This window comes from Takifugu rubripes, chromosome 4 (genome assembly GCF_901000725.2).
Source record: "Takifugu rubripes chromosome 4, fTakRub1.2, whole genome shotgun sequence".
Lineage (NCBI taxonomy): Eukaryota > Metazoa > Chordata > Actinopteri > Tetraodontiformes > Tetraodontidae > Takifugu > Takifugu rubripes.
In genome coordinates, this window is record NC_042288.1 from 1,164,177 (window position 1) to 1,190,786 (window position 26,610).

At 51.6% G+C, this 26,610-nt stretch overlaps 1 protein-coding gene across 1 annotated transcript; it reads left to right on the top strand.

The window, feature by feature from the left end:
* Positions 1-2,874: 2,874 nt before the first annotated feature.
* Positions 2,875-21,903, top strand: hs3st1l1 (heparan sulfate (glucosamine) 3-O-sulfotransferase 1-like1). Its single transcript, XM_003963660.2, has 2 exons — positions 2,875-3,398; positions 20,485-21,903. The coding sequence occupies exon 2, from the start codon at positions 20,644-20,646 to the stop codon at positions 21,544-21,546; it is 903 nt and encodes a 300-aa protein (XP_003963709.1). The 5' UTR covers positions 2,875-3,398; positions 20,485-20,643; the 3' UTR covers positions 21,547-21,903.
* The last annotated feature ends 4,707 nt before the right edge of the window (positions 21,904-26,610 follow it).

The window sequence follows — 26,610 nt, forward strand, 5'->3', positions numbered from 1 at the left end:
TTATCACTTCCTGGTACGACGGCAGCACCACTGCGGAGCTTCTACCAGCCTCCATCCTCCTGGACCCCACCCAAACCAGCACAAACCGGTCAGAGGTACTGACGTGTGAAAGCAGGAGCTCTGGATGGAAAAGCTCTTTCAGAGTCCTGATCAGGAGTCCATCAGGAGTACCAAAACCCCTCAGGCAGCAGCAGCTTCAGTGTGCACGTGCACATTATTTCTTATTCATATTACAGGTCCAATAGACCTTCTACAACTGTGACCTCCACCTGTGTTTAGCTGCTAGTTTTCTATCATTTGTATTGTTCTTGTTGTTGTGTTGTTGTTCTTTAATCATCTGGTTTTTATTGGCTTTTTATTCCTTTTTATGCTGCCGTTTGGGGTGTGGACAACAAGGTAGGGATTCTGTTGTCAGGGAAACATGTTTTCTCCTGTACAAATGAGAAAAAACACTGATTTGATCTGATTTGAATTGAAAACCTTGGTGGAGGTGAAGGTAGCAGCTCCCCCCTCTCTCCTCCCCTCCTCTCCTCTCCCCTCCTCTCCCCTCCCCCCCCCCCCCTCCCCCTCTCCTCCCTCCCTCTCCTCCTCTCCTCTCCTCTCCTCCCTCCCCTCCCCTCCCCTCCCCTCCCCTCCCCTCCCCTCCCCCTCTCCTCTCCTCTCCTCTCCTCTCCTCTCCCTCCTCTCTCTCCCTTCCTCTCCTCTCCCCTCCCTCCCCCTCCTCCTCTCCTCCCCTCCCTCCCTCTCCTCCTCCCTCCTCTCCTCTCCTCTCCTCTCCCCCCCTCCCCTCCCCCCCCCCCCTCCCCCTCCCCTCCCCCTCTCCTCTCTCTCCTCTCTCCCCTCCTCTCCTCTCCTCTCCTCTCCTCTCCTCTCCTCTCCTCTCTCCCCCCCATCAGCAGGAGGGTCCCCCTACATGAGCCTGGTCCTGCTCCAGGTTTCTTCCTGTTAAACACACGTTCTATAAATAAAGATTGATTGATTGATCAGCAGAAGCCAGGGTTGCTGGAAGCCTCCACACATTTGGGAGGCAGAACGAGCCGCAGAAGAAGACCCGGCTCTTCGGTTCCCCGTCCCTCCGTTATTTAAGGCAGCTGCTGCACACAAAGATACAGAAGAAGTGAAGCCGTTTTTCTCGTGATAAATCGATGATTTTCGGCGAGTTTAATGTAAAGCTAATTTAGCAAACGAGCAGAGATACGTGAGGAGAAGAGTTCAGCATCAATCGCCTTGTTTTGTGGGTGAACAAGTGTGTGGGGAGGGAGATGATTCCTCCATCCCGTCTGCCAGGAGGACAGACTCAGCACTGCTGATAACCTGCAGCAGGATTCCGGAGCAGAAGAGGGCTAAGTGGATGGATTTCCAGCCTGACAAAAATGTTGCAATCAAGAGAAACATGGAAGAAGACTGTGATCAGAGAAAGTGGTGGGAAGCCTGTCGTCCAACAATTTCAGCAAATCTTTGCCTCCAGGCACATTTTGTACTGGCACGCAGAAAAAAGGTGTGTAAAGAATGGAAAAGAGCTCCGGGGGGGAAAAGTTCAAGCCTGGAATCAATCAGACTCACATAGATCCTCAATAACACGGATGGTTATGCATGGAGGGAGCAGCAGGACGGATTCCAGCTAATATCCATCTGCAGCTTTCCATCACTTATTAAATGAAATGCAAGAAATGGTGTTTTCACAGGTTCAAATGTGACTTGATTTCCCCATTTTCCCCGAACTTGGTACATCCCATGAATTAATCCTGGAATAAAACAGTTGGTACATAGCATTACGGCTTTGAGAAGCATCAAAACAACAGTTCTTTATTTCCAGACAGAAATAATCTTAAAAACAGCTTTTATCCATCCCAGAATGAGCGTCTAATCTTGTTCGGAGGCCCATTAGTACAGTGGGACCTCTACTTACGAACGTCTCTAGATGCAAAATTTTCAGGTTACGACACGTCTCAACGGGAAAATATTTCCTCTTGTTACGAAAGAAATTTCAGGATACGAAAGTCAAAAATACGCTACCGCTGCTACTCACAGCTTGACGTCAATATGTACAAGTTTGTGTGTATCCCAGCGTCGCCTTCGTTTAACTTTTATTTATTGTGGGTGCTCGTATGTTTGTCCATTAGATGTCGGTGTTACCACAAGTGTTAACGTTCGTTGCTAGTAATGACGGCTAATGTAAGATTAGCCTGTAATAAAGTTCATTTTGTTCCTGGAGAAGCCTTGCACTGAATTCCTACATTTATTGTGCGGTAATCTAATTGTAATTTTCAGGTTACGAAACAACTTCTGGAACGAATTAATTTCCTAAGTAGAGGTCCCACTGTAGTTGGGAGGACTTGTTTAATGAAATCAAGTTCTTCCTCATCTCTAAAAAACTAGTTTGACTTTTGACAGACTTCAGAGTTCAGCTGAGGAGAAGAGACGCGTCCGGGGACCAACTGTCCTCATGAGCACCACAAATGTTTGCTTTTACCTTAAAACGGCTCCGATAAAATCTTAATTAAACGGAATTCAATTAATGCAGCACACAATAACGATCAGCTCCTCAAAGCTACACTGTTAAACATTAAGATGCACACGTAGGTGTGGGCCTGGAACCTGAGGAGACTCCTTAAATGTTCTCCGGCATCAGTCGGGACAGTTGGACAATCCCAACTTCCTTCATTTAAAGAAGGAGGTTCTGGTTCCCGTCTCTCCACCCGAGCTCCTGCGCCGTGTCACCTTACACGTGTGTTGAATCAGAACATTTCTGCTTCTGAACGTTGTCTCCTGAAAAGATCTTGAAGATCAATTAGAAACGTGCTTTGAAGATTTGTCTGCAGAAGAAAGTGCCGGCGTGATCCATCTTTCCTCTCTTCCTTGACCAGAACTGGAGAGTCCAGCTGTAGCCGGATGACCTGGCTGTCCGATAACCTGGAGTCAGGAGTCTGGAAGGAACCAAACCCGGGAAAGGGGCCGAGCGCTGCCTAAAATGGTGCTTATTGTGACTGAGTGCGAGCTGGAGCTGCGCTGATGGTCGCCGAGCATCAGTGAGGAGCACCTTGCCCTGCTCGTCTGACGGCAGACGGCTCCTCCCCGCCGCCTCCGCTCCGCCACCACAAGAAAAAGCAGCACCAGTTCTTGACGGAGGCGAGCTGGACTCGACTCATCCGGAGCCGTCCCTCTGACGCCCCCCCCACCCCGCGCACACGCACACGCACTCGCACACCCAACCTGCCGTCAGTTTCTCCAGTGATGAGAGTGGCCCAGACGAGGCGCGGACGCCTTCTCGCTGTGCGGAGCGGCAGTGCGCAAAAGTGCGCTCCGTGGTTCGGCACCATCCTCTTCCTCCTCTTCCTCCCGCTGCTGCGCTCCTGAGACCCACCGCGCCGAGATCCTCCCCGATCCCTTCGTACGAGGTAACCACATTTCCTCTCAAATTCCTCCGACTTTGCGTCCGTCTGTCCCCCGTTCAACGCGAGAGCGAGTCGCGCACGCGGCGCCCGCGACAGAAGGCGATTGTTATTTAAATTCGTGTATCTATAATTAAACTATTGTCAAAGCAGCAAAAGGGCAGGATGGGTGTCGTGAATCGTGCATCTCACGTGCAAATCCGCAGTAATCGAATATGGATCGAACTAATTTAAATTAAACACTCCATAGAAATGAGCTTTGTAGCTTTTAAACCGGCGCTCTCAAACACCTCTTTGTGTTGCTGTGTGACACTTTGGTTCCATTGGACTCAAACTTTTGCCTGTTTACAACAACCAGGAGCATCCAGCCGCTCAGAGCTGGGGTGGAACCAGCGGTACCTTCAGGTTCCTGGTGCTGGTCCTGGTACTTTCAGCTGGTGACACCACAGGATGCAGATTGCCCCACAGCTCGTGGAGTTTATCTTTAATTACGGGCATGTGGCTGTTGGCTTATACATGACCTGCTGCTTCCAGCTGCGGGATTCCTCAGATCCGTCGCACTGGAATAAGTTCTGTGGTGAAATTCAAATGTGAGCGTTTCTGCTGGTTCTCACAATTAGGCTTCAGCGGGGGTGAAGAGTCCTCATTAGACCCAGAGATGCTGCTGCACTCGCTGCCTCTAATCAGCGCCCAGCAGGCTGGGAGCCAGGCGGCGCCTCGGCTCCAGCCTGTCCTCCGTCCCAGCCGCTTCCCAGTTCATCCAAATGTACTGAAAGAGGAAGTAAATAACGCTGACGTTGAAGAGGGAACGCAACAGAGCCGTTGCTCACCGCACGTTGGGAGGGGGGGGGGGGGATTGGAAAACAAAAGCCCAAATGGTTGTTAAAATAGAGAGGCCCTTATTTTCATACCCCACTAATCAACATGAATGTGGCGACTGTTTGTCTGCAGTTAAATTGGGGGGTGGAGGAGGAGGAGGGGGTGGGGATGGGGGTGGAGTGGGGGGGGCGTGGGGTGGGGGGTTGATCTTTCCTCTCACTGGCAGAATGATGCGAGCAACGGTGAAGTGAGATGACGGCAGCGGGATTTTCCTGACAGTAAAAGTTGTTATGAGCCGGGTCGTAAAGACGATGGCGGCCCGGGGAGGTGTTATGATTTCTAAACCCCCACAGAGACGTGAAGGTGTCTCGCTGACGTGTGACCGGACAGACAGGCGGGCTCGCCGGAGGTGACGTCACGGTGTCAGGACGTGTGTCAGGACGTGGGTCAGGACGTGTGTCAGGACGTGTTTCAGGACGTGTGTGAGGACGTGTGTGAGGACGTGTTTCAGGACGTGTGTGAGGACGTGTGTCAAGACGTGTGTCAGGACGTGTGTGAGGACGTGTTTCAGGACGTGTGTGAGGATGGTGAGGACGTGTGTCAGGACGTATTTCAGGACGTGTGTGAGGACGTGTGTCAGGACGCGTTGTTAGGACGTGTGTGAGGACGTGTTTCAGGACGTGTGTGAGACGTGGTCAGGGAGTGTTGTGAGGACGTGGGTCAGGACGTGGGTCAGGATGTGTGTCGGGACGCGTGTTAGGACGCGTGTTAGGACGTGTGTGTGAGGACGTGTGTGTGAGGGCGTGTGTGAGGACGTGGGTCAGGACGTGGGTCAGGATGTGTGTCGGGACGCGTGTTAGGACGCGTGTCGGGACGTGGGTCAGAACATGGGTCAGGGCGTGTGTGAGGACGTGTTTCAGGACGTGTGTGAGGACGTGTGTCGGACGTGTGTGAGGACGTGGGTCAGGACGTGGGTCAGGACGTGGGTCAGGATGTGTGTCAGGACGTGGCTCAGGACCTGGGTCAGGACGTGGGTCAGGACCTGGGTCAGGACGTGTGTCAGGACGTGGCTCAGGACGTGGGTCAGGACCTGGGTCAGGACCTGGGCCAGGACCTGGGTCAGGACGTGGCTCAGGACCTGGGTCAGGACGTGGACCGCCACAGGGCTGGTTCAGCCCCGTCTGCCTTTAATCTTATGGCTTTGACGCTTCCGCTGCTGAATAAAGGAACGAAAAGTGAAAGAACATTTGTTCAAACTTTCCTGGTTCCAAACGTTTGCCCTCTTTCATGTGCCGGGGGGCAACGGGGCAGATTAGAGGGCATTTCCCAGACTCTGGGAGGCTCTGATGCCTCTGATGCTGCCGTCAAGGCTGCAGACAATCAGACAGCACCAGCCTGGTGGCATCATCATCATCGTCATCATCGTCATCATCATCATCATCTTCATCGTCGTCATCATCATCATCGTCGTCGTCATCATCATCATCATCATCGTCACCATCATCACCATCATCATCGTCATCATCATCATCTTCATCGTCGTCATCATCATCGTCATCATCATCATCGTCATCACCATCATCATCATCATCATCATCATCATCATCATCATCATCATCAATACTGAAGCTGTAGCAACCACATAATCAGCATCAAAACTATTATTAATACATCCATCATCCATCCATCTGTCCATTGATCATCCATCCATCACCATCATCCATCCATCAATCATCCATCCATCTGTCCATTGATCATCCATCCATCACCATCATCCATCCATCAATCATCCATCCATCTGTCCATTGATCATCCATCCATCACCATCATCCATCCATCAATCATCCATCCATCTGTCCATTGATCATCCATCCATCACCATCATCCATCCATCCATCACCATCATCCATCCATCCATCCCTCCATCATCCATCCATCCATCATCCATCCATCCACCCATCCATCCATCATCCATCCATCCATCCATCCATCATCCATCATCCATCCCATCCATCCATCCATCCATCCATCCATCCATCCATCCATCATCCATCCATCCATCCATCCATCCATCCATCCATCCATCCATCCATCCATCCATCCATCCATCCATCCATCCATCCATCTATCCATCAGCCATCCATCTGTCCATCCATCAATCATCCGTCATCCATCCATCATCCATTAATCCATCACACACACACACACACACACACGGATGCTTCGATCATGATAGTAGAAAAAGAACATTTAAGTGGCAGGAAATGGGGGAAAAGTATAATAACCTCAAAAGTTTGACCAGAAAAGTGACTTATCAGTAACAATCAGTTCTAGTGGCACCACTTTATTGGGTTTATTGTAATATGAATATAACTTAATGTTCATTTCCTCGGTCACGGCTAACGTTTAGCATCATTTTACAAATGTTTTCCAAGCTGATTTAGCTTTTCGTAAACTACGAAACAGAACCCAATCGGGCTATATTCTAATGAAATTTACCTCCTCTCACCAAAGGACAGTGTCACCCCTGCCACGTCCTCCTGTTGCCATAGTGATTGATAAGCAGCGACGGTGTCATCCGGCGTTGGCGACCGACGTTGGTTTTGTTCGTCTCGGTGAGGCTGGATGCCGTCTGACCCGGCTGCCCCTGGCTTTCTGCTGCCTTTGTGCTTTTGGGGCTGTTTACCCTGCCGGGACGAAGCTGCCGCGACGCTCCGATCACTCGCCCAACATTGTGATGCTAATGTCAAAGCGAGGCTAATTTGTGTGTGTGTGGAGTTGGCTGGATCTCTCGTCTGCCTCCCCTGTGGACTGATTACTGATCAGACCAGCGTTTCACATCAGCCTTGTGGGGGGAAATTAGAGGATTAGCAACAACTTCTTGCTCGCTCCCCCGTGTGTCTCCCAGGCAGCCGAGATCCCGCGGATGCCATTGTTGTTTTAAGTAGCTCGGCGAGCGAGCGTGAAGCTAACACACACTCCTGCGAAGTCTTCGGAGATGCGGAGCAGGAGATCACTCCGGCGCGTTCTTCTCCTTTTCCGGTGCTTTGGTGAGGTGGGAGGGAGGGTTGGGGAGAAGGCTGCACCTTCCTCCCCCCAGTCCTCGCTTCATACATAATAGATAAGTGACTGTAATTTACAGTACAGCGGCATAACTAGGCTAATGCTCACATTTGCATATTTGTGCCAAATTCCATAATTCATGAGCGTGTGCAGCCACTTTGGTCCATCAGCCACATCTTGGGCGGACGTTCAAGATCAAGATCAAGATCTTTAAAAATGGCGTCTTCGTCAAATACAGACAACACTGGAGGTTCGTCTCTGCGTGTTTGAACAGTAATGATGGTAGTCAGTAGCGCCCCCTGTGGCCAGTATCTCAGCTCTCGCTCGTGGCTTTTTGGGAGATTTTGTGAGATTCCTGCTAGTTCCAAGTCCATCCACAGGTGGAATAAAACACCTGTTTCCGGGCGGTTTTGCCTAAACTAACTGGTGGAACGCCAGAGTTCTGTATTCTGGTTTACAGAGGGCCATTAAAGGGGGGGGGGTCATCTGATTGTGAGTCCTCCTGAGGGGGGGGGGGTCCCAGTGGAGCACTGGGAGCAGCAACTGGTGTCTTAAGCTTTGTCCTTCTTGCCTGGAAAACATGAACAATGCTGTCTTGAGGGGACGGTTGAATCCTGTCCTGAGGAGTCGTCTCTCCCCTGTTGGTCCACGTGTGGCTCCTTGGTCTCGCCAATGTCCAGGTCTGGACGTTCCTCTCTGCCCTGGACGGCATGAACAACATCGCTCTGTGTTGTCCTCGGGGTGGACCGTCTCTATCTGAGCGTGTTGCCAGGTTTCAAATGAACATCCAGGTTGTGTTTGTTTGAAAGCCTTCCGAGTTTTTCTGGTGGAGCTGCTGTGTTTGGTCTGACAATGCTGCTGTTTATTCTGCCGCCTCTGTTTCATCTCTCTGATTCGATGGGTCTTCTTGGTGGATTTAAGAGGGAACTTGATGTTAGGATCCATTTGATTTGGCCACACACTTTAGATTTTCATTTGGGCCCAGGTTTGTAGGGAAAACAATGGTGGAGGAGACGTTTCAGTAGAACGATACTTCACAAGACTTGAATTCATGACATCAAAGCAGCCAAAGTTCTTCAGAACAGCAAAACTAGAGCAAGAAAATGAAGAAAATGAAGATAAAGAATCAAAAACTAGACACAAATGTGGTCAAAGGAAGGAAAATCAGACAGTAAAGAGGATAAATAGACTGGTTATAGTGGGACAGAGAGGATAGATGGACTGGTTATAGTGGGACAGAGAGGATAGATGGACTGGTTATAGTGGGACAGAGAGGATAGATGGACTGGTTATAGTGGGACAGAGAGGATAGATGGACTGGTTATACTGGGACAGAGAGGGTAAATGGACTGGTTATAGTGGGACAGAGAGGGTACATGGACTGGTTATACTGGGACAGAGAGGGTAAATGGACTGGTTATAGTGGGACAGAGAGGATAGATGGACTGGTTATAGTGGGACAGAGAGGGTAAATAGACTGGTTATAGTGGGACAGAGAGGATAGATGGACTGGTTATACTGGGACAGAGAGGGTAAATGGACTGGTTATAGTGGGACAGAGAGGGTAAATGGACTGGTTATAGTGGGACAGAGAGGGTAAATGGACTGGTTATAGTGGGACAGAGAGGGTAAATGGACTGGTTATAGTGGGACAGAGAGGTTAAATGGACTGGTTATAGTGGGACAGAGAGGGTAAATGGACTGGTTATAGTGGGACAGAGAGGATAAATAGACTGGTTATAGTGGGACAGAGAGGTTAAATGGACTGGTTATAGTGGGACAGAGAGGGTAAATGGACTGGTTATAGTGGGACAGAGAGGATAAATAGACTGGTTATAGTGGGACAGAGAGGATAAATGGACTGGTTATAGTGGGACAGAGAGGGTAAATGGACTGGTTATAGTGGGACAGAGAGGATAAATAGACTGGTTATAGTGGGACAGAGAGGATAAATAGACTGGTTATAGTGGGACAGAGAGGGTAAATGGACTGGTTATAGTGGGACAGAGAGGATAAATAGACTGGTTATAGTGGGACAGACAGGATAGATGGACTGGTTATAGTGGGACAGAGAGGGTAAATGGACTGGTTATAGTGGGACAGAGAGGGTAAATGGACTGGTTATAGTGGGACAGAGAGGGTACATGGACTGGTTATAGTGGGACAGAGAGGATAAATGGACTGGTTATAGTGGGACAGAGAGGGTAAATGGACTGGTTATAGTGGGACAGAGAGGGTAAATGGACTGGTTATAGTGGGACAGAGAGGATAAATAGACTGGTTATAGTGGGACAGAGAGGGTAAATGGACTGGTTATAGTGGGACAGAGAGGGTAAATAGACTGGTTATAGTGGGACAGAGAGGGTAAATGGACTGGTTATAGTGGGAAAGAGAGGGTAAATGGACTGGTTATAGTGGGACAGAGAGGGTAAATGGACTGGTTATAGTGGGACAGAGAGGGTAAATAGACTGGTTATAGTGGGACAGAGAGGGTAAATGGACTGGTTATAGTGGGAAAGAGAGGGTAAATGGACTGGTTATAGTGGGACAGAGAGGGTAAATGGACTGGTTATAGTGGGACAGAGAGGGTAAATGGATTGGTTATAGTGGGACAGGGAGGATAGATGGACTGGTTATAGTGGGACAGAGAGGATAGATGGACTGGTTATAGTGGGACAGAGAGGGTAAATGGATTGGTTATAGTGGGACAGGGAGGATAGATGGACTGGTTATAGTGGGACAGAGAGGGTACATGGACTGGTTATTGTGGGACAGAGAGGGTAAATGGACTGGTTATAGTGGGACAGAGAGGGTAAATGGACTGGTTATAGTGGGACAGAGAGGGTAAATAGACTGGTTATAGTGGGACAGAGAGGGTAAATAGACAAGTCAGGTAGGACGTTCCCAGCACGTCTTTCTTCCCGTTCTGGGGACAGTCAGTCAGAGGGAGCCGGCATCTGTGGGGGAGGATGTCCTTAACTGTGGGACAATGTCCAGCTTGTCCAGTGTGGCCCTGGTATTGGATTCCTTCCCCATTCCTCAGAGCGCTGCTAATGACATCTCAGCGGTGCTCACCAACAGGCGGGGGAGGAGCCCGCCGTCTCCTGGGGGACAGGGACAGGGACAGGGCTGCACCCGCTGCCCAATGAGACGCTTCATCTTGGTTTGTGGACAGCAGGAACGTCCACGTCTTTTCCCCGTCTCCTCGGGGAATTCAGAAACTACAGATTGAACAGCTTTTCTTCTCATTAAGGTAAATCAGGTCTTCATCAGCTCAAGTTCTCAAATCTGACTGAAACTATCGATCCAGCCACGTTTATCCTGTCGGAAAACGATCGGATCGGCTCCACACAGGAAACAAGATGGCCAGGAAGTATTGGGAAACCAATCGGCATAGAAAAACAACAGAAATGAAGAAAAGCAACGGATCAGCTAATGAAAACAACAAATTAGCCCACGAGAGATGGTGCATGTTTGTTACATCCCATCATCAGAACAAACATCTCACGTTCCCACGTCAAGTAAAAGTACTTTACACAGGTGCCGTAAATAAGAGTAAATAATGGTCCTGACATTTGATTTCAGACCTAGGTTTAAGACGCTGATGCCATTTAAGCCGATATTTAGCTGCATAATTAGCCTGGAAGCTGTGCAGGCTTTGGTTTAACACCCATCACGGATGTAGGACCTCCATCCTTCAGGGGTCCAGGAACCGCTGGCACCGTCCAGGGTAAAAGGAAGACACGTAACCACGGTAATTATTAGTTATCAGCAGAGCTGATGAGCCGACCCAGGCTGGTCGCCCGTGAACCTCATTATGGACCTTGGCGTCCGTCGAAGGCTGTTGCTAAGTGTTTATCCGGCGGTCCAGGCGCCACATACGCTCCATTATGTAAAGTGTTGCCTTTAATGAGGTTTGTGGGAGGTCAGAGAGTGAACATGTGATCAGACGGGTCACCTGTGTCAACCTGGCAAAGTGAGATTCATTCATTTTGGTCCTCGCCGCCTCGAGAGCGTGCGCTCGCCGCGCCGCCTGCTCGCTCCGCCGCACGGCCTCGATGACGGCGCAGCGGCGTGAGGAGGCTGCCACGTGCGTCAGAGGCTGCAGAGCAGATTAGAGCCGGTTGGACGCCAGCGTCCGCGTATCACTTTCACTTTGTCCCTTCATGGTTGAGTACAGACGCTTGACCTTTGACCCCAGATCTCCTGGTTCCCAGCAGTCAGCAGACGTTGGGGGTGGAGTTTGGTTTTCTCCTGCTCTGGTTTGCTTGGATCCACCTTCAGGTGCTAGAAACAGATGCTAACCACCCGTCCTCAGCGGTGGTCGTCCCCCGCCCGTGTCAAATGTCCCGTTGGGCTGATTTACGTCCTGGTTCTGTTGCTTCCCGTGTTTACCAGCATTTATCGGCTCTAAGGATGATGGTTGAACCATGTTTGTCTTTGCAATCTGGACGTGCGGCACGTCCAGGAGGACAGGAGACACCGGCGAGGGCTGTGGTGGAGCGCCCCGAGGGCGGCGCGTGCTGCTCCGCTCTGTCGGGGATCTACTTTTTCCACTGTCGCATTCATCAGCTCCTGAGCAACAGATGCTGTTGCCCCGGCCTGTGGTTAAATGCAAAGAGCTCGATAAATTACTGGGCAAATTAAACCATCACATCCCCGGTTGCAGTTAAATTTGGAGAAATGACTCGTTTAATGTCTAATTACTTCCTAATACGACCATCTAAACAATGATGCCGCCGCTGGCTGAGATAAGGGTGGCAATAGCTTGTCAGGGTCGGGATGAAGTTTTATTAGAATGCGCTCTCGGAGAACGTGGAAGAAGGCATCTGTTTGGATTCATTATGCGACGGCTCTCTGCTCGGCAGATTTGTCTTCATTACCCACACCAGCAACCGGCAGATAACACTGTCTCATTTGCTTCCCGAGCCTCAATTTTCCCCCGAACGATAATGCGGCTTCGCCGTTGTGCGACGACAGGCGGCCATTTTCAGCGTGTGCGCAATATTACAAAGGTTAATCATCAATTTAAAGCTAATCGTCCTTAAATACCAATAGAAGCTGGCTGTGTGCTGGAGACAGATACAATCAGACAAACCTGCAGCCAGGGAGGAGCTCAGGCTCCTGCCCCCCTGCTGAGGGCAGAATCAGAACCTGGAGGGGAAGAGACAACGGACCGGCGTTCCCTTTGAACTGCTGGGACAGATCGGAATGACCGGAGCAGAACCTTTGTCCTCCCCAGCTTCCGTATTGCTCATCGCTCCACATGCAGGCTGGAAAAGACCGTTTCCATTTCTTACATTTTATCTGCATGAATGGGAAGAGGACAATGTCCTCGTCCTCATTACATCTGCTCCAGTGAAACCTGTCGGACTGGTAATATATGATCCAGTTCCTCCCGTTTCTTTAAAAGTGCTGATTCATAAAAACTGAAGAGCAAAACTGCAGGAGACAGATGAAGTGGGACAGAGAGGGTAAATGGACTGGTTATAGTGGGACAGGGAGGGTAAATGGACTGGTTATAGTGGGACAGAGAGGGTAAATGGACTGGTTATAGTGGGACAGAGAGGGTAAATGGACTGGTTATAGTGGGACAGAGAGGGTAAATGGACTGGTTATAGTGGGACAGGGAGGATAGATGGACTGGTTATAGTGGGACAGAGAGGATAAATGGACTGGTTATAGTGGGACAGAGAGGGTAAATGGACTGGTTATAGTGGGACAGAGAGGATAGATGGACTGGTTATAGTGGGACAGAGAGGGTAAATGGACTGGTTATAGTGGGACAGAGAGGATAGATGGACTGGTTATAGTGGGACAGAGAGGATAGATGGACTGGTTATAGTGGGACAGAGAGGGTAAATGGACTGGTTATAGTGGGACAGAGAGGGTAAATTGACTGGTTATAGTGGGACAGAGAGGGTAGGTGGACTGGTTGTAGTGGGACAGAGAGGATAGATGGACTGGTTATAGTGGGACAGAGAGGGTAGGTGGACTGGTTATAGTGGGACAGAGAGGGTAAATGGACTGGTTATAGTGGGACAGAGAGGGTAAATGGACTGGTTATAGTGGGACAGAGAGGGTAAATGGACTGGTTATAGTGGGACAGAGAGGATAGATGGACTGGTTATAGTGGGACAGAGAGGGTAAATGGACTGGTTATAGTGGGACAGAGGATGGGAATGAATGTATAGATGGGAGTAAGTGTGCAGCCAGGAGCAGCGGAGGAGGAGGAGCAGCCAGGAGCTCAGGGGGTCAGTGGTGACCAGGCTCCCTGATCAGCCAGTAGAGATGCTGAGTGTTGATGAGGGGGGGGTGATGGAGTCTGACTCTGACTCCTGGGGGTCTGTAGCGGACTCCCAGTCCCTTACTGGGGACCTGGACACCCTGGAGGACGTCACCACCTTCCTGGATGAAACCTTCGGCCAGTCTGTGAAGGTGGCTGATTATTTCCCAGACCCTGGAAAGTCCTTAAAAAGTGCGTTGCTGCTCCAGAGGGAGTGGGAGTGGACGTCCTGGATGAGAGGACACGGTCCCGGCTAAAGAAGCACATGACGGCCACCAGGAAGATGCTGGGACAGAAAGGAAGGAAAAAGGCTAAAACATGCTAAGGGCTCCAATAGCTGACCAGAGTGATGAAGAGGCACACTGTGGCCTTCTACAGCGCCCTCTACAGGGCGGAGGACTGCACCAGGGACTTCCTCGGCTGGGCCAGAGGGACCGGCCTCCCCTGGACGCTACCGTCTCCTTGGACCGATGGCTTCTGGTCCACCTCCAGGACCAATGGCTTCTGGTCCACCTCCAGGACCGATGGCTTTTGGTCCACCTCCAGGACCGATGGCTTCTGGTCCACCTCCAGGACCGATGGCTTCTGGTCCACCTCCAGGACTGGATGGATTGTTCAGATTTTTCTAAACATTCCTCCAGAGCCACAGAGGTGGTTTCTGGGGTCGGGGAGGGTTTTTCTTGCTTCAGTGGGACTTAGTTTCTATGAACTGACAGGACAAATTAGTCCATTTGAAGACATCTGGGGAGTGAGAGACGTCCTGGTTTTAGTTAGGAAAATTGTTTTGATTTTGAATTGTTGAAGGTCTCCAATGTCCCTCTGAAATGTGTGAATGTGAATAATACATGTAAATAAAGGTGGTGTTAAATCTGTCTCTCTGTCTCCGTCTCTCTGTCTCTCTGTCTCTGTCTCTCTGTCTCCGTCTCTCTGTCTCTCTGCCTCTGTCTCTCTGCCTCTGTCTCCGTCTCTGTCTCTCTGTCTCTCTGCCTCTGTCTCTCTGTCTCCGTCTCTCCGTCTCTGTCTCTCTGTCTCCGTCTCTCTGTCTCCGTCTCTGTCTCCGTGTCTCTGTCTCCATCTCTGTCTCTCTGTCTCCGTCTCTCTGTCTCCATCTCTCTGTCTCCGTCTCTCTGTCTCTGTCTCCGTCTCTCTGTCTCCGTCTCTGTCTCCATCTCTCTGTCTCTGTCTCCGTCTCTCTGTCTCCGTCTCTCTGTCTCCGTCTCTGTCTCCATCTCTCTGTCTCTGTCTCTCTGTCTCTGTCTCTCTGCCTCCATCTCTCTGTCTCCGTCTCTCTACCTCTGTCTCTCTGTCTCCGTCTCTCTGTCTCCGTCTCTCTGTCTCCGTCTCTCTGTCTCCGTCTCTGTCTCTCTGTCTCCTTCTCTCTGTCTCTCTGTCTCTCTGTCTCTGTCTCTGTCTCTCTGCCTCCATCTCTCTGTCTCCGTCTCTCTACCTCTGTCTCTCTGTCTCCGTCTCTGTCTCTCTGTCTCCGTCTCTCTGTCTCCGTCTCTCCGTCTCCGTCTCTGTCTTTCTGTCTCCATCTCCGTCTCTCTGTCTCTGTCTCCGTCTCTCTGTCTCCGTCTCTCTGTCTCCGTCTTCTTTCATCAGGCCTGTAACTTTTGATCCAGCAACGTCTCTGATTAAGAATTCATGTCCTCCAAATCCAGCGGTAAAATGTCCCCGGCTGCTGAACGTGGGCCAGTAAAGACGCTGCTGGGTCTGCAGCCCCCCCCTTCCTTATCTCCCATAAACACTTCGCTTGGTTTTACTGGGACAGAGCGGCGCGTCAAAGGGGGGAAGTGGGACTGGTGACTTATTCATGAGGAACGTCTCAACAAACCCAGAGACGTCTTTATGACCTCGCTCTGGTCTTTAGCCGCCTCCTTTCAGCAAACTTTTCCCAAAACGGAACCTCAACGGGAGCTTCCTGCTCTTTAGCGTTAGCAGCATTAGCTTACGGGTTGCTGTGCTGTATCACCCCCGCCTGACTGGGTCACAGGGGCGTCATCGAGGACCTGCTCAGGGGCTTGAACCTGCCTGGCGTTAAATCCCATCCGAGCCACGTGCTTGTGGCCCGTGCACGCGCTTGTGCACGCTCCAGCGGTCTGAAGGGATGGCGCCCACCGTGTCCTGCAGGCTTCACGCGGGCGGTGGAGGACAGGACGGTGGTTTTTAGCCTGTTAGTGGTGCCATGTTTACTGTTTTCTCATCATCGCTACGGCAACTGTTAGCGCGGTCAGAATGGCGGCGGCTGTGATGTTCGCTGACATCATTTCATTTCTCTCCGTTGACGTGGCAGCCGGTCGCACTGTCATGGTAACACAATGTCTACACTTCCTTTTACGACCTTGAGATGAGACTGTTTCGGGGGGGTGTTGGCAGCAGCTCGCGCGACGCTAACAGGGCCGGAGACGGCTGAGAACCGCCGCCTGTACACAAACGGCGTGAAATCCAAAGGCCACTTATAGCATTTATATACCTTAAAGTCCATATTTGTCTCCTCGGCAAGCTAAAAAACGTGTTCTGAAGCCTGGAACTGGACCAGTTCAAACCGCCCGGGCAGACCGTGCGCAGCGGCGGACGGGCAGAGCGCGCGCCTTCGTTCCTCAAAATGGTGAATTTAGAGAACGTTCTGAAGCAAAAAAACCCTCTGTGTGAAGCCTTGGGTTCTATTTTTAGGGAGTAAAATGGTGATGAAATGATCTGAGGAGGTGTGGAGCGCCGCTTCCTTCACGGGTCATTTTAGGACCCAGTTCAAGGTCACCCTAATTAGCGCCGCCCCGCTAACGCCTTGCTAACGCCTCGCTAACGCCCCGCTAACGCCCCGCTAACACTTCGCTAACGCTTCACCGCGTCACAAGAAATTGCCCGAGTTAGCACTTCATTTATTTTTTAATGAGTGAAACGGCAAAATTATCGGATTATCACGGAGCGGGAAAACAGTCACTGTGATATTTCAACCCATTTGTTCTCCTCCAGCAGGTGAAACACAAGTTTACACTAATTGAGTTGCTTTCCCATGGCCAGACGCACCTCTGCAACATGGCTGGTTGTCATAGCAACCTGTGACACGCTCACGCTTCCGACAGAAAATAATAAGATAGTAAGAAACTTTCTCCGAAGTTGACTAAATTAGCGTATTACATATGAAACAGGTGCATCACCTGTGGAGGGGGCGACTTGAACCCTCCACAGGTGCGTCACGGGTGAATAGAACCCTCCACAGGTGCGTCACGGGCGAATAGAACCCTCCACAGGTGCGTCACGGGCGAATAGAACCCTCCACAGGTGCGTCACGGGCGAATAGAACCCTCCACAGGTGCGTCACGGGCGAATAGAACCCTCCACAGGTGCGTCACGGGCGAATAGAACCCTCCACAGGTGCGTCACGGGCGAATAGAACCCTCCACAGGTGCGACACGGGCGAATAGAACCCTCCACAGGTGCGACACGGGCGAATAGAACCCTCCACAGGTGCGACACGGGCGAATAGAACCCTCCACAGGTGCGACACGGGCGAATAGAACCCTCCACAGGTGCGACACGGGCGAATAGAACCCTCCACAGGTGCGACACGGGCGAATAGAACCCTCCACAGGTGCGTCACGGGCGAATCGAGCCACGTTTTTGGTTCCTTTCACATCTGTAAAATCAGCTGATGCTGCGTCGCATGCACGGTCCGACCGCGTGCCGCTAACGTGGTGACGCAGAGCCGCTAACGTGGTGACGCAGAGCCGCTAACGTGGTGACGCAGAGCCGCTAACGACCCAGCCGGCGGCGCGGCGCTTTGACCTCTGCTGCGAGCGAACGCGGGCGTAGCGGAGCGCGTTATCAGCAGCACGTTAGCTGCAGTGATGGATCCTTGGCCGCCACCGGAGCTTCGGCTCAGTGGTGACGAGCACATATTTGGAATGGCGGGAAAACGCTGGCTCCGGCGCTCCGCGGCTGTGCCAGCGCGTGAAGCCTTTTCCAAGGCGTCCCACGTGCACCAGATGTCCCGTCCATAAATCAATACTGAACTGACCCCAAGAAGCCCCCAGCGTGCTGATGTTGCTAATACGTAGCATGTGCTTTGCCAGGGGCGACTCCACGCGCACTGTTCACTACCGCAGATGCAACTAGAATTACAGTCGACGCCGCTGTGCAGTTTATTAGCTTTAAAGTCCCAAAACCCAGAAAACTCTGCCCCCCCCCCCCCCATTAAACTATTCATTAGGAAATCCTCATCAAAGATTCAGCGTCTCCTCGCAGCTCATTACAACACGCTGCTCTTTATTTGATGAAGCCATTCATCTATAATGTAACGTTCAGGACACCTCTGAGGCCGCCGACCTGCCGTTGTGACGCGTTTACAGGCCCAAAACCAGCGTAAAGCCGGGCGATTCGCTTTGATTGCGTCCCCGGATCTCGATGGCGTAACTGGAGAGGGATCAGGCTCATTGTGGGAATTTGTAAAGAGCCTGATTAGACAATAGAGAATTAAGTTTCATCGCTAACGACTGCGGCGCCGTTAGCTCGGTCGAGAGCGAGCCGAGGCGGCTGGATGAATGAGGACCGTCACTGATGTGGCCCAGCACTTCCTGGGCCGGCCTCGGGCCCGGGTCGGTCGGTACACGTACTGCGGCACAGATGGCGGTGGGCTGACGCACCGCTAATTGGATGGAACTCGGCCGCACAGAGCGAGCCAGAAAAATCACAATACAGTTAAAGACCGCCTCAGAGCTAGCGTTAGTGCTAACGCTGTGATTAGTGCCAGGAGACGCGGGCGTTTGAGTGGACAGAACCCTCATCTGGAAGCCCGTAATGAATCCCCGGGCCTCGTGTGGGGGTGGAGGAGGTCGTTGTCTTACAGGCGCGCTCCTGAAATAGCCAAATATCGCCTCTGCAGTGCGGCTCCGTCACCAACGGGGAAAGATGCCGAATCAGACCCCGGCATCGTCTCGCAAACCCGGATTTTGTGTGAGATGAAGCAGCCGTTGCATCGTGTTCATTCTCTTTAAAACCCGAGTATCCAAAAAGGTCCATTCTGAACTTAATTTATTCAAATGGATTCAACTTTGAACTATGGACGCGGTGCTGCTAATCCTTTAATCCTGACGGGTGCCACAGCAAAGGCGAGCTAGGTGTAGCGCTCCTCTTGTTAGCGTCGTGTCACATTTGATTTGGGGGCCTAAAATAGCTGCTGGCCTGCTTTAAGAAAGCGGGAAGACTGTGTTCCAGAAACCGGTTGGAAACTTGGACCCAGAGGAGCGTCTGATGGTTGGTGCAGGGTCAGGTGCTTCACGTCTGCGCAGCTTCTGTCACCTTTATTTATCAGGGTGATTAAAACGCACCCTTTCTTCTCGTTATGATGATTATTTCAACCCTTTTAATCCCAGGGGCACCTTGATTGGAGCCAATCGTTGCTGAAGCCGTTCACCTGTTGCTACTCCCAGTGCAGCAGGGTCCCTTACTGGGACCACTCCAGGTTCAGGTCCTCCAGGTTCTGTGGCTGAGTGAAGCAGGACTGATCAGCATCGAGCGCTCAGGAAAGCAAAAGCATCCACTGGAACGTGGAACAGTGGGAAGCACCTGACACAGCACGTAAGGGCCCCCCAGGGCCGCTGCAGCCCCCCCGGGGCCAGTTCACAGGCCCAGGTCCACAGTGGGGCCACAGAGGGCGGCCAGATGCTGAGCTTTGTGTTGGGGCCTTTTTACGGTCTTTTAGCGTCTCGCTCCATCCCCGGTTAGCATCTCGCTCCACCCCCGGTTAGCATCTTGCTCCATCCCCAGTTAGCGTCTCGCTCCATCCCCGGTTAGCGTCTCGCTCCATCACCGGTTAGCGTCTCGCTCCATCACCCGTTAGCGTCTCGCTCCATCCCCGGTTAGCGTTTCGCTCTATCCCCGGTTGGTGTCTCGCTCCATCACCCGTTAGCGTCTCGCTCCATCCCCGGTTAGCGTTTCGCTCTATCCCCGGTTGGTGTCTCGCTCCATCACCGGTTAGCGTCTCGCTCCATCCCCGGTTAGCGCCTCGCTCCATCCCCGGTTAGCGTCTCGCTCCATCACCCGTTAGCGTCTTGCTCCATCCCCGGTTAGCGTCTCGCTCCATCCCCGGTTAGCGTCTCGCTCCATCTCCGGTTAGCGTCTCGCTCCATCCCAGGATTCACCTTTCCCACGCGGTAAAATCCCTTCAGTCATTCTGTTTACACACATTTTCCGCTGCTTTATTCTCTTCTTATAACTGCGGATGGGAAATGACACCAAATTCTACGAGCCTGCTTCAGTTTCTTCACCGTAATAGATCAGTTGGACGCTCAAACCCAAATCTGAAACCCTCAAAGAACAAACATGGATAAAAATAAAAGCTTAGTGAAGGGAAAAGGAAGAGAATATGCATCCATAAACCTGGAGATGATTACAGTCATTGTGTGTGTTATTGTGTGTGTGTGTGTGTGTGTGTGTGTGTGTGTGAGACGCCGTGGTCCCAGGGCGAGGCCCGCCTGTGTGTGGGTCACCTGTAGAACCGTTGCACCGCTCCATGTTCAGGCTCCACCGGGGTGAAAAGGTCCTTTTCCTAATTGGTGGAATTAATGAAAAGGTTGAGACCTCCAGTTTTCCCACCATTCCGGGCAGCGGTATCAAAAGTCTGCTTTAATACCTTAATTCCGCCTCCTGGTGCTGGCGGGATTTCATTCCCATATTGATCCTTCCTGGCATGTAAAGGAAATCAAAGTCACCCTGAAAGAGCGCACTCGCGGCCTCCTGCAGTAAATCGGACTTTACGAGGCTCCAAACACAACTTGTTCCGTGGGCTGAGCGGGGGGGGGCGTGTCCGGTGTATCGATCCTGCGGCGCGGCCTCGTCTCCTGGCCTTCAGCGAGCGCTTGATGGTCTCACACACGTCTTCTGATGTCCTCTAACGTCTTCTAACGTCTTCCTTCCTCCCTGCAGATGTGCGGCGGACCGACGGTGATACCTCCTCCTCCTCCTCCTCCTCCCGGAAAAGGCTCCTCTCTCTGCTCTTGTTGGTACTGAGCTCGGAACGAGGCTCCTCTCACGCCGCCAAACCGCTCGTTTCCCGGCGAATCGCCGCCGCCCCCCCCCGCCGCCATGACCCGCCTGCTGGCCTCGGCTTTTCTTCTGGTTCTCCAGACCTACGCTGCCCCTCCCGAGCTGCCCCCCACCCATTTTGACGCCAGTGTCTCCGGAGGTGTCTCCACATCGCCGCCCCCGGGAACCAGTAAAAGAGCGCCGCACGGTATCATCATCGGGGTCCGGAAGGGCGGCACGCGAGCGCTCCTGGAGATGTTGGACATCCACCCCGAGGTGGCCGCGGCGGCCACCGAGGTGCACTTTTTCGACTGGGACGAGAACTACGCCAAGGGCTTGGAGTGGTACCGGGAGCTCATGCCGTACTCTTACCCACACCAGATCACGGTGGAGAAGACCCCCGGTTACTTCACCTCGGCGCTGGCCCCGGGACGCATCCACGCCATGAACTCCTCCATTAAGCTCCTTCTGATCCTGCGAGACCCGACCGAGCGGGTCATCTCCGACTACACCCAGGTCTACTTCAACCGCCTGGAGAACCACAAGCCGGTGCAAGCCATCGAGAACTTGCTGGTGCGCAACGGGGCGCTGAACGTCCGCTACAAGGCCATCCAGAGGAGCCTGTACGACGTCCACATGCGCAACTGGTTGCTCCACTTTCCCCTGGAGCAGCTGCACATCGTGGACGGGGACGCGCTCATCCGCAACCCTTTGCCGGAGCTCCAGAAGGTGGAGCGCTTCCTCAACCTTCCCCCCAGGATAGCCTCCTCCAACTTCTACTTCAACCACACCAAGGGGTTCTACTGCATCCGCAGCGACGGCCGGGAGCGCTGCCTGCACGAGTCCAAGGGACGTCCCCACCCGGCGGTCAACGTCACGGTTCTGCAGCAGCTCCGGTCCTACCTGCAGGAACACAACAGAACCTTCTTCAGGATGGTGAAGCGCACTTTTGACTGGCAGTGAGCGACCCCGCGACGTCCCTAAAGGAACCCGCGACGTCCGATAGGGACGGTTAAAAAGGGGGTATCGAGAACTTGACAGGACGGACATTTGATGGCCCCTTTGGGTCGCCCGCCGGCGGCCGCGGTCGCCTTCTCTGGTTTCTCCACATTCACACTACAGCTCCGAACAAAATCAAAATCAGAAACTGTAACTGGAGGCGCGAGATGAACTGGAAGAAACCCCCTCCGAGCTCAATAAGTCCTTCTGTTTAAGTATTTACGTGATCGGATTGCAGCAGAATCGAGTCCCCCCCCCTTCCTCGTTTGATATTATTGTTCTTGATAATAAATTGTTCTGCTTTAAATTGGACCAAAAAAAGCACCGCGTTTTTGTGTTTGCCTCTGAGCCCCCCCCCCCCCCCCCCCCCCCCAAACCCCCGTTGTTCAGGGAGACTACGAAGGTAGGCAGAGGGAAAAGAATCAGCCTTTGATTTGATGTGAGGGAATGTAAAATCCAGGGAAACCGGCACCCCGGAGCAGCACTTTGGTGGAACAGGAATCGCTAATAGCTTCGGACACTGGAGTTAGCCGTCGCCTTTAGCGAAGCCTCGCAGCCGCTGCTGCTCGCGTGTTAAATTGGCACATGAGCACCAGCGGTGGGAGGGAATCCAATAACCGCATTGGTTTAGCTCCAGCTACGTGTAGCGGTTTTCCCAGAATCGTACCAGCGCACAGTTTTCCCAGAAACGTTTTGTTGCCCTATAAACAACAGATAGACACGGGTTGTGTTTCCTTCATTGATTTGGCTTTCAACAGGCAGCCGATGCTAACGCTCCACTGGGATCCCAACGTCATGTGATCTCCTCCCTTCGTCTGCTGGAATAACCGGGGTAACTCTCCCTTGGCGAGTAGTTGCAGATGCAATATTGGATCCATATCCAGAGCGGATCCGGTGTATAGCTGTGGGCGGTACAGGAGCGCCCGGAATATTAATGCGGGTTCTTCAGCTCAGCGGATTTAAACGCTAACGAGAGTACAACAATAACGATTTGCACGTGGGCGATGAGGCTAATGCTAATGCTAAGTCCCATGTTTGTGGGGACTCAGGTGTCTGAAGTGGTCCGCATCATCCAGATCCATTCAGGACATATTTCAGTCTTGGGTAATTGGGGCTATGACACCATGGACTCCATTACCCATAATTCCAGGGGGGTTCCAGTGGTCAGGTGGTCGACTGGTTGGTTTGCTGAGGAGATCCTCGTGCACCTCCTGTACACCCGCCTTTCCTCGCTTTTGTGGAAGTTCTTGTATTTTGTTCACATGATCTTAGTTTAATGACTCATTTTGAAACGAGGGTGTTTGATTATGACGGATATTTATAGATGAGCAAAATGTGGGTGAGTGGAGCAAAAAGGACATGATTTAATCACAACCTGGAAGCAGACGCGGAGCGTTCGGATCTTTATTAGGAGCCAGGATTTATCGCAGGCTCTTGTGTGATTCAGCAGGGAAACCTGCGCACGTGTTAGCAACGTGTTAGCTCTCGCTCCTCAATGAGCTCATGGAAATCCACATCAACCAATACCACATCCACCCCTCTGGCTATCTAACAGTTGAAAAAACCATCAATGGCATTCCCAAATGTTGACAGCGTCGGAATCCAGAACACAGATTAGCTTACTGAAGCTAAGGCTACTTACTGTTCAATATTGTTTTAGCACACAGCAGTAATTAATGACAGCACTCTATGGTGAAACTGAGCCAATACAAAGTAACCAGTGTAAAACATTTACTGTCAAGTAGCAAAAACAAGAGTCGGCTTTAGCATCAGATGCTAATAAAATCACAACGTGATGTTAGCTGGGGTGAGAACAAATGTATGTATTTTTATACATCACAAAACTGTTCAAATATTATAGAACACTGACGGGTATTTGCTGATTCTCTCCTCATTGACTGTATCTACGAGGCTACTAGCTAGCATTTCAAAATAAACGAGTTTTATGACTTACTTCACATTTACGGCACCTTTAAAAAAACGACAGGTAGTTAGAAACTACGGTGTGACAACATATACAACATATACATAAAATGCTGCTGTAAAAACAGCCCGCGTTCTCTTGACCGTGAACCTTAGCAACGTTAGCATCCACGATGTCCAGAGGTGTGAAACCCAGTAACGACATTTATTCGCTGATGTCCAGGGTGACTTATTGCCTTATTGTCCTGGGGTTTCTTCAAATGATCAAAATTAATTTAATTTGGCTCTAACAAGTTTCTGTAGCTAATAGCTACGGCTGGATGAGCCACTTAGCATCGCATCTCTTTGGCAACCGCCAAGCTGGAGCATAATGAAAGGTTCTGCGGGGGCAGTCTGTTCTTGGCTGGTCTTGTCAACCCAGATGCCTCTAATGATCTATGCATGAAGGTGATGGATGGAATACTTAGCGTCCAATCAAAACATGCTCGCTGCTTGCTAAGCTAATATCAGATGCACGGTATCAGTGTCGACGTCTGAAGAAGACGTTTCCTGCTACGCTTCATTTAATAGGATTTTAAAGGCGGCCAATTACGCCAGAGACTCTCCGTGTTTATTAGCGTGACAGATGTGCAGCTGATCGTACAGCTGTGGCCACCTGGACCACATCCCAGAGCTCTTTTCTTTGCCGGTTCTGAAACATCAAGGCCTTTTGTTTGCAATTGAAATTCGTCTCTTTGATCCAAGACACCTACATGGAGAACGTGAAGCCCGTGAGTGATGCGTGTTCCACACCGTAGCTAGCAAAACTAGCCCGCTGAGGCCTTTTTACAGGATGCTTCATCAAAAAGGGCAGAGAACCCAACAACGAGCAGAAATCTAATGAGATCAGGGACCTGGAACCTGGCTTTGTTCCCCCAAACACACTTTGGATCATCACAAGGGGATCAGAAACACCAGAACCGTTAAGACGAACCCGTTTCCCCTCCAACCTAATTTAAAGGCTCTTTGTTTTCCTCCCTTTGTGATTGCTAATTCATTTGTTTGCTGATTTATTTTTCATTACCTCGGGTGCAGGGGGCACGTGTTCCTGCACAGGAGAACCAAGCCCTGACAGCCCTGCGGAGGAGAACCATTCGGGTCACGGGGGGGGCGGAGAACGTCGATACGGGTCAGCTCCAGAGGAACATCTGCTTCATCCACCCATTCCGTTAATAGCAGAGAGAAAAAGCTGCCCGTGCACTAAAAACCAGGGGTGTGAGTGTGTGAGTGTGTGAGTGTGTGAGTGTGTGAGTGTGTGAGTGTGTGAGTGTGTGAGTGGCAGCGCACGGAGGCCCGACGCCCACAGATCCAGGAGTGGGTCAAAGCACCAGAACTTTCCTCACCCCAAAAAATGCACCGAACCACGAACAGAACACACTTATATATTATTATATATTAGCATTAGCCTGTCGTCGCTGATGTTGCTGGGAAGTATTTCTCCGGTTTGTACACATTTTGTCCATTCAGTGTGTGTGTGTGTGTGTGTGTGTGTGTGTCTGTCTGTCTGTCTGTCTGTCTGTCTGTGTGTGATGGGATTTTAATTAATGAGACCTCAGCCGAAAGAGGCATCGTTAAATTTGGACCATTCGGTTTTTATGGTGTTCTTCACATTCTTTTAAGCATTTACACACACACACACACACACACACACACGCCATTTACGCCTCCTCGATCCCTCGGCCGTGCCCAGCAGCTCGTGTCTGTTCAAATCAAGGGTTGGCGGAGCAGTGCCAGAAGGCATTTCCCTCTCAACTATGGCACCGGCTCTCCTCCGGGGGCTCCATCCCGAGTCCCGGCTCTGATTTCCCAACAAAAAAAAAACCGCCGTCGACTGAGTGGCGGAAACAATCAGGTTCCGCTGCCGGCCGGAGCAAAGTGTCGCAACATTCCCGTTTCCTTCCGCAGCACAGAAGTGCCACGAGGGACCCAACAAGAGAGGAGGCCTCTACCAACCCCCCCATGCCTGTCTCTCCCTCGCTCTCACTATCAGATGGGAACTCCGGAAAGGGAACAATCCACCCGTGCTAATGCCCCGCGGCGGCTACAAACAGGTACATAAACCAAAGGGAGGCACGAAAGAGTGTGTGTGTGTGTGTGTGGGGGGGGGGAGTTAATATTTGACGTGGGTGATGTCGGTTTCCGTTTGAAAATGAGATTTTCTTTCCTATTTGGTGCATAAACTGTGTTTACAGCACACGCAGGAGGCCGGAAGGTTTAGGGATGCGTCAAATATACCTGCGATTGTTCCCCACCAGGATTTAATAAACCAGGATATTAGCGAAGGTACAACAATGAAGCGCGGCGCCGTCAAAGCTCGCACTTATTTGAATTTAGCACGCAGGAAATGAAGCTTGCTGGAGGCGGACCTGGGTCTGGGAAACTCGCCATGGTTGATGCCCCGCCCCCAGCAGCCATGGAGAGGGGAAACGACCTTTTGGACCTTTTCTGATGGAGACCTGGTATGTTTGGATCAAGTGACGGCATCAAAAATGAGTCAGGAGGCATCAGAATCCTCCCAAACGTGCACGCCGCTGTCAGAGACACGGGCGGGTTTGGGTTGGGCTGCGCCGCGACGCCATTTTAACATTCTTCTGACTTGTTTTAAACTCTGCAGAGTGCAGAGAAAGACTTGGGTCAGCACCAGAGAAGAAGAGCACAACATATAGAAGGTGAAAGGGAGGAGTCAGGCAGGGAGGAGTCAGGCGGAGGGAGGAGTCAGGCAGGGAGGAGTCAGGCGGAGGGAGGAGTCAGGCGAAGGGAGGAGTCAAGTGAAGGGAGGAGTCAGGCCACAACATATAGAAGGTGAAAGGGAGGAGTCAGGTGAAGGGGAGGAGTCAGGCCACAACATATGGAATATGAAGGGGAGGGGTCAGGTGAAGGGGAGGAGTCAGGCCACAACATATAGAAGGTGAAAGGGAGGAGTCAGGTGAAGGGGAGGAGTCAGGCCACAACATATATAAGGTGAAGGGGAGGAGTCAGGCGAAGGGAGGAGTCAGTCCACAACATATGGAATGTGAAGGGGAGGAGTCAAGCGAAGGGGAGGGGTCAGGTGAAGGGGAGGAGTCA

Excerpts from the sequence above, each read along its gene's own strand:
- hs3st1l1 (XM_003963660.2), top strand. The coding sequence starts at position 20,644 with ATGACCCGCCTGCTGGCCTCGGCTTTTCTTCTGGTTCTCCAGACCTAC.